This window comes from Nothobranchius furzeri, chromosome 11 (genome assembly GCF_043380555.1).
Source record: "Nothobranchius furzeri strain GRZ-AD chromosome 11, NfurGRZ-RIMD1, whole genome shotgun sequence".
Taxonomy (NCBI): Eukaryota; Metazoa; Chordata; class Actinopteri; order Cyprinodontiformes; family Nothobranchiidae; genus Nothobranchius; species Nothobranchius furzeri.
In genome coordinates, this window is record NC_091751.1 from 68,340,195 (window position 1) to 68,347,664 (window position 7,470).

Genomic DNA, 7,470 nt, shown 5'->3' on the forward strand with positions numbered 1-7,470 from the left:
AAACTTGTGTGTGTTGTTAGATTCTCCAGAGTTAGCGAAGTCAGAAAAAGCCTGTTGTAGCCAGCTGTTTTAGCATAAAGCAACGGAAGGGAAGGCTTGCATTCACCTACATAAAAAAACACAACAATCTATGTGAATTCACTTACATTGTTTTATGCTGAACTAAGAAAACCAACTGCTGCCAGGTCATGTTGGGCTGGTTATAAAATGCTTTTTCTGACTTGTCGAACTCTGGGGAATCTTAACAAGACACAGTTTTACTGAGTGGTGGAATATTCCTTCAAGTTAAAATGTATTTGTGGAAACCACAGTTTACAAGAGAAAACTTGAATGTTAGATTTACGCTGTGACTGAGTTTGTGTGTTCTGTTGTTTTTGAGATCTGCTAAATAAATCTTATTTGCATTACTTGGAAACCCGAGTGAGTTACTGAGACAGTTGTTTGGTGTGTAAGAGGAATAAGTTTGCATCAAATAGGCAGAGAATGAAGAGTTTAAGCTTAAGAAAATTTTTATTTCTTTTTTTTTGTGAGGGAGATTTATCGGCCGTTATATCGGCTATCGGCCTTTGTTAGAAGTTTCATATCGGTCCCAAAAAAACATATCGGTCGAGCCCTAATTCTAATAAGTACATTTAGCTCACCTAATATTTTAATATAAATACAAGAAACGCAGAAAAGTCTGTCAAGAATTTTAACAGTTTCACTGTAATTGTACTTTCGGGGGTGATATTGTTTGGCATATTGATTAAAATGTCAAAACTTTCTTAGCAGTAAAATTCAGCAGGACATCCACAACAACTGTGCACTTCAAACACAAATTTACACATTTCTTCACAGCTTAAAGCGTTTATTTCACTTCCATGCAATCACAAATAACTTAAATCAATTTCAGCAGCAGCTTCAATTCCTGTGAAGCAATTAATTCCAAATGACCATAGATGACCAAAAAATGAAAACAAATTTTTCAAGGATTTGAAGCACCTAGATGATCTTAGGGCTAGACTTCCTAAACTGAAAATTGTATTTTAAACTCTCTTCTCCCCAGTTGTGCCGAATAAGTCAGTGCTAAGTTTTGGAAACTTCTCTTAGAGGCAAGAATCAGAAGTGTAAACATAACCAAATGGTCTGCTTTTGAGTGAATACATGAGAGTTCATCACAACTTCAGTGAAATCCAGCCACAGCTGGTTCTAGAACAGAATATTAACAAGACATAATCAACACAGTCGATGTCAGAAGAGGCTCGGGTGTGACTTTAATACTAGATAAAATAAGAATTGGTTGGCTCTTTATTTTGTTTAAACAGTAAATCTTTGGCCAGATCAACACAGTAAGCTCCCACCGACTCACATCAGCAGACTGCTTAACGTTTTCTCTCCAAGCTATTACGTAACAACTCATCATCGATGAGTTGTGCAGCGCGTACATTTACTTCAGTAAGTCAATCAATCAATCAACATAAGCTTTACAGCGATGCTGAAGCACAGCTGGGACAGCACCATCAAAGCAGTCCAATTCAACGGACAAACGCACGTTTCGTTAAGCAAACGAGACAAAATACGTTATTTAAAATGCATACAAATGGCATAGATTACGTTTGTTGGGTTTCTAAATATATTAGCCTTAATTTTCAACTAAAAGTGGCGTTGTAAAAAAAATTAAACTACTGTGAACGAACTGTCTACTTCACTAAGGTTCACGTTAGCCTAGCATGGTTAGCCCAAAGCTGACGTTCACCAGTCTGTTTGGTCGCCCGTGAGAACTGTGAAGCTTTAGAAATTACTTCGTGCAGTTAGTGGGCTTAGCAGAGTTAACACGTCTTCATTAACACAAAATCTCCAAAAAACATTAATTTGAGCAACTGTCACGGGCATACAATAGAGGTAAACAGACCTGCTTTGGCTGAAATAACAGTTTCAAAATGGCTCCCTTAGCAGCAGCAGCACACATTTATCAGTATGCTAACAGCTAGCGAGCTAACTTGCAATGTTTTATGACGATAGCGCGTACCTTCTTCGAAGCAAGATAGTTCCAGAGAGAGAATGATTCAAATATGCATAAAGGCTGCAAACACCAGCACGATAACTAATTCCTGAAACTATAAACTTCTTCGACAATCGGGTGTCTATGTTTGTTTGGGTGTTAGGTGCGCTTACCACTGGCGCTGCCACAGAGGGATTCCAACAGCCTCGATTGTGCTACATTCAAGGACACTCGTGATTATGTAACTCAATAAGATTCGAAAGTGTTCTCAACAGAAACGCAGGGCTAGTGAAGCTCACAACATTGCATTTAGGCGTAAGCATAAAAGTTGATATGTGAAATTTTAAAGTGAGTTGTGAGTAATTTTAAGCAATATAAAAGCGCGGCAATATTATTCCTCAAAATAGGAATTTGGTATTTTGAATGTAGCTTACTAGTGGTCCTACAGACATGACAGTCGATGTCAGAGACTTAAAGGCAGGCATTTAATCGAGCAAAGATAGAACCAAAAACGACCTCTAGTTAAGCTAGTTGGCGTTTACGACCGCGTGTGTTTCAGCGTGTTTATCTGCGCTGACCTGGTCTAACCCGAGTAGAAACAAGAGCTAAAGGGTAACGAGACCCGTGTTTGTTTTAAAAACGGCTACTTGTTAGTTTGGGAGGAATCTGAATGCTAGCTGTTTACGATTTCACAACGAATGATAAACAAAGCATGACTAACCGAGACTCTCTTTCAGGTTCAGAATGATGAGAATTTCTTCTGGACGATGGATACCATGTGGGGTAAGATGAAAAGAGTAAAACTGTATTGTGGTTAATACACACAGCTATAATTTTACTGCTTTTGTGTGATGTTTATGTCCTCAGGAGCAACTGTGGAGAGGTTACCAGCAGAAAATCACACCCCCGAACACCCAGCTGCTGCTTCGCTCTCAGTTCTCCCCAGTAGGTGCACCACACAAAGCCGCCTCCTCCAGACCAGCCTCCTCCGCCAGGCTGCTGAGCATCAGGCCTGGGAGCTTGCAGGCTCCATGTCTCATTCACACCGATTCACATGACACCTCAAGGAGAAAAGGTTTCAGCATGAAGGCACTCTCCCAGGCCCCCAGACCAGCTCTGTATCTGGGGTTTTCAGGGCTCATCCCATTCCTCTCTGCCCCTCTCCTTATGGCCACCACTCAGACCTTCTACCCTGAAGTAGCATATGCTCAGGTGTTGTACGGAGCCTCCATAGTGTCCTTCCTTGGAGGTGCCCGCTGGGGGTTTGCCATCCCTACTGGCAGCCCTGCTAAGCCTGACTGGATGAACCTGGGTAACAGCGTGGTGCCGTCACTTCTGGCCTGGTTGGCGTTGCTCTGTAGGGACAATATCACTGAAGGAGCCCTTGTAGTTATCATGGGACTGGGTCTGTCGCTACATTATGACCTGACCTTGCTGCCGGGTTACCCTAACTGGTTTAGAGCCATGAGAACTGTCCTGACGCTGGTGGCTACCTTCTCTCTGGTCGCTACACTGGCTCTTAAAAGAGTCTGCTCTGAGAAAAAACTCAAACACTGAGAAGTTACTTTCTGGATCAGTTTGTACATCTGAACCCGAGACTTAATAAACACGTAACATTTAGTGAGGTTCTTTGTGTCTTATTATTCACGTGATACTTGATAGAGTAAATGTTACGTCCGTTTTCTTTAGCAGTCTAGTGAAGTTACAGCTAATTATGATTACAAGTTTTGTTTTCCAGGAACATGAAGCACAATCTGTGAAGTTTATTAAGAAATAAAAAGCAGCAAGTCATTGATGTCGCATCTCTAATGACAGCTTTGAAATATTTCAGACACACCGACCTTTAACCTTTACATTTGTATGAATTCAAATGCAGAAAAGTTCTCTTGGACCAAGCTGATGGATGAAATCACCAGTTCTAGAATCAACAGTGGGACGAACAAGAAAAATCATCCAGTGACGAGAGAGCGGCCGCTGGGCTGCTAACGACCTCATCAGGACTACGATCGCAGCTGGAAACCAAACACGCCGACATCATTTAGTTTCTGTCTCAGGAGGGTGTCGGACCCTCAAACGCCGCAAGGTTAGAAGATCAAACTAACGAGTCGTCCTCTCACAAACACTAACAGAGACAAACATCTCAGATGTTTTAGTTAAACCAAGTGAGAAGGAATCCTGCTGATCAGCATGCTTCTGTGTGACAATAATAATGATAATGGTAATAAATGTGCTGTTTGTGTGGATTCAAGTAAACCGAGGGACTGATGGTGGTGTAACAGAAGCTTTTGGCACTCTCCATCCCAGCCACGTTTTCGCTCTTCCATCTTTTCAAAAGACAAACATTCTGGACAGCTAAAAGGGACACGTGTCCACGTATAAATAACGCTTGAGACGGAGACGGTCCTCGCTGTGCTTCTTAAGGTGCAGCTCTTCCAGAGTTGAGATGATTAAAGACGTTCGCAGATGAGTCAGAGCACGGCCAGGCCGCCGTCGCAGCGGCTCGTGATCATGTTCCCGACCTCGGTCCAGATGTCCAGGTGAGGGTCGTAGATCTCCACGGAGTCGATGGTCACAGGTGCAGAGAAGTCTCTGCTGGCGGCTCTCCCACCCACAGCGTACAGCAGCCCGTTCACCGCCGACACCGACACACCGGTGCGAGCTGTGGACATGGAGGCCACCTCCACCCACTTCTCCTGAGGAAGGACAGGAACCAGTGTGAGATGCAGCCACACTTCTGATTCTTATGCAGCGCCTCGTGGTTTCTATCTTGAGAGGAGCTATGTATAAAAGATCGCTGTCTTTCTTTCTTTTCTCATTTCAAAGATCTTTGTTTAACTTCTCATTAGGGCTGCTCAATTAATCTAATTTTAATCACGATTACGATCTGAGTTTTGAACGATTATAAAAAACAAAACAAGCCGATTATTTGCTCCTCCCGCTTGCGCTGCCCTGAGTTGCAAATGAAGCGCTCCTCCCACAGTGTTGCCAACTTAGTGACTGTGACGCTATTTCTAGCAGCGTTTCAGACCCCCTTCTTAACTTTTTAACTTAAAAGTACCTGGCGAACACCTGAGAAACATCTCTGGTAACCCTTAGCTACTTTCTGGATAAATGTTGTCGACGTTTCCTGCAGGTTAGCTAAACACTCCGCCTGCACTCCGGACCGTTTTTCAGGACATTAGGAAAGGGAATGATGCAGTGATGTGTCGGTCGCTAAAGAAACGGCTCTCAGAGCCGGCTCCCTGTTGGAGTAACCAGAATGAGTGACACACACACCGCACCTGCGGACTCCTGAGCCGCTAAAAACGGCTAAATGTGCGCGTGCGGCGCGCTAAACAAACATGCAGCTTGCCCCGATTGCTGTGAGACCGGGTTGGGGGGTGGGGGGTGCAGCTGTGGTTGGGACAATTATTACATTAACTGATGGATCTGTAAATAAAAAGTTTATAAATAAGGTAGAAATAAGTTCCTCACGCTGATAAATAATAACTAATCTCTCTGAGGACACGGTGTTAGTGTACCCTCCTACAGCACATTGACACGACTCAATAAATGTTATGCAACATTTTGTGAACATCAATTTATTTGCATTTATTTGTTATAAATGCCACTGTATAATTCTTGCTGTCAGTATTTGCAAGATATTGCTATTTGGGTCTGTACTGGTTAGACTTACATGAGTTAAACCAAACCCTTGGGTCATAAACTATGAGCTATAAATATATTGATGTTTTTATACTGGGAATCAGGAGTTATTTTAGTGATCATCTTGTTTCTTATTTTTGTCCTGATTGTGCCCTGAGCAATTTTATGACTGAATAAAAACAAATAAAATCAACATAAATTGAAAAATCGTCCTAAATAATCGTGATCTCAATTTCAGTCACCATAATCGTGATTATTATTTTTGCCATAATCGAGCAGCCCTACTTCTCATTACATTTGTGAAGACTTAGAAAATTCTGGTTATGGAAGTAAAAACCTCCACAGATCAGTTAGAGGTCAGTGATGGTGAGTGCACAGAGTGGGAGGAAGGTCAGGTCTTCTGAACGCTGTTCATTAAAGGGACTTTACGGAGTTTTGAATTTTTATGCTCGTGATTGCCCCCTCAGGCCAAAAGCGTAACGGCAGCTTCAATAGTAGGCTCGTGCACGAGGCGCGCATGCTGTACGTGCACGCTCCTTAACGAAAATAACAGTTGAGACAGTCCCGTGTGTGTGTGTGTGTGTGTGTGTGTGTGTGTGTGTGCGTGTGTGTGGCCCGGAGGACAGAGGACAGGAGAACGTGCAGCTAATTAATTAAATAATTTGGTTCTGTAGCTTTCTCTTCAGCACAGCCGACAAAGGTTTATGATGGGTCAGTCCTCCTGCATGCTCAGATCATTCCCTTCCCTTGCTTGAAAAATTGTTACAAAATGAAAGTTGAACCCACATCTTTTTTATCTGTGAATTCAATGCCGTTCGGCGAGTCTCAAATAAAAATTTGGGCATCTTACTGTAAAAAAAATATACCATCAATGTAAAAAATAAACTCTAAATAAACTATGTTCACATCCAGAATCAAACCCAGGTCTTCTGCATGAGAGTCAGACGTCTTACTAGATGAGCTAAAGCACCAGTGATATCTTTTGTATCTGTAACATTTATATCCTTGATGACAGCTGAAACAACGTCAAACCAAAGAACGGTTCGGAGTGAAAATGGCTATTTTGTTGCTAATTTGCAGGAAATATCTAGAAGAAAGTTCTACAGAAAGTAGCTAAGGGTCCTCAGAAATGTAGCTAGCTTTGTCACTAGGCGTTAGGAACAGCGACAAAGTGGCACTGCCTCTCTCTCTGCTGCTAAAGCTACGGATAGCAAATGCTACGGGCGATGCCTGAGCGTGAACGCGCATGAAGCAGCCTGCTCGACCCGAGCATCTCTCTTTTTCTGTGATTTTACAGAAAAACAGGCAATCACAGTAAAAATGCCAGGGCTCATTCTACAGGACCAGGGCATTGCAGGAGAATGTCTGAAGAAGACATTTATTATTTATTTACATGTTTTGGCTGTCAAACTTCCATAATGTCCCTTTAGCCGTGCATTCACGGGTTGACAGAAAGAGGGAAAAGTGGGACTTTTGGGTTTCAGAATGATGTAGCTAATCTGATTCTGATCGCCCGTATGTGGATTCTCACTCATCCTGGACATGACTTAACTGGACTTCCCTTGTTGCATGAAAACGTCCAGAAAACAGACCTGAAGCAACGAGAGGAATGCAAGTTGTCCTTTTAGACTTTTGCCTTCTTAGGATTCTGATCACCAGATGATTTTTGGTGCATCTCTGGAGCACAAAGCTCAACTCCAATGAAAAAATGGAATAAAAGATCCTAAATTCGTTCTACCTCCTCTGGACAGTACTTCTCCACTGTCTCCAGTGCTCCCAGTGCCTCGTTCCAGCCTCCCACTGCGTATATGCAGTTGTTTAGGCAGGCCACGCCCACATAGGCC

At 42.6% G+C, this 7,470-nt stretch overlaps 2 protein-coding genes across 3 annotated transcripts in view; one reads left to right on the forward strand and one right to left on the reverse strand.

Annotated features, from left to right (window-relative positions):
- Positions 1–2,461: 2,461 nt before the first annotated feature.
- LOC107384413 (transmembrane protein 69) lies at positions 2,462–3,601 on the forward strand. Its single transcript, XM_015957680.3, has 3 exons — positions 2,462–2,593; positions 2,719–2,764; positions 2,849–3,601. Exons 2-3 carry the CDS (start codon positions 2,726–2,728, stop codon positions 3,536–3,538), a joined length of 729 nt encoding a protein of 242 aa, XP_015813166.1. The 5' UTR covers positions 2,462–2,593; positions 2,719–2,725; the 3' UTR covers positions 3,539–3,601.
- A 620-nt stretch (positions 3,602–4,221) lies between these two features.
- The window catches only part of ipp (intracisternal A particle-promoted polypeptide), a 7,875-nt gene continuing 4,626 nt past the window's right edge, over positions 4,222–7,470 (reverse strand). For both annotated transcript variants that reach the window (XM_015957676.3, XM_054740079.2), the window contains 2 exons: positions 7,365–7,470; positions 4,222–4,674 (listed from right to left, as the gene is read on the reverse strand). The exon at positions 7,365–7,470 is cut by the window's right edge and continues 115 nt beyond it. In XM_015957676.3, coding sequence (XP_015813162.1) covers positions 4,450–4,674; positions 7,365–7,470 — 331 coding nt within the window. In that variant the 3' untranslated portion in view covers positions 4,222–4,449. The remainder of the gene's footprint in view (positions 4,675–7,364) is intronic.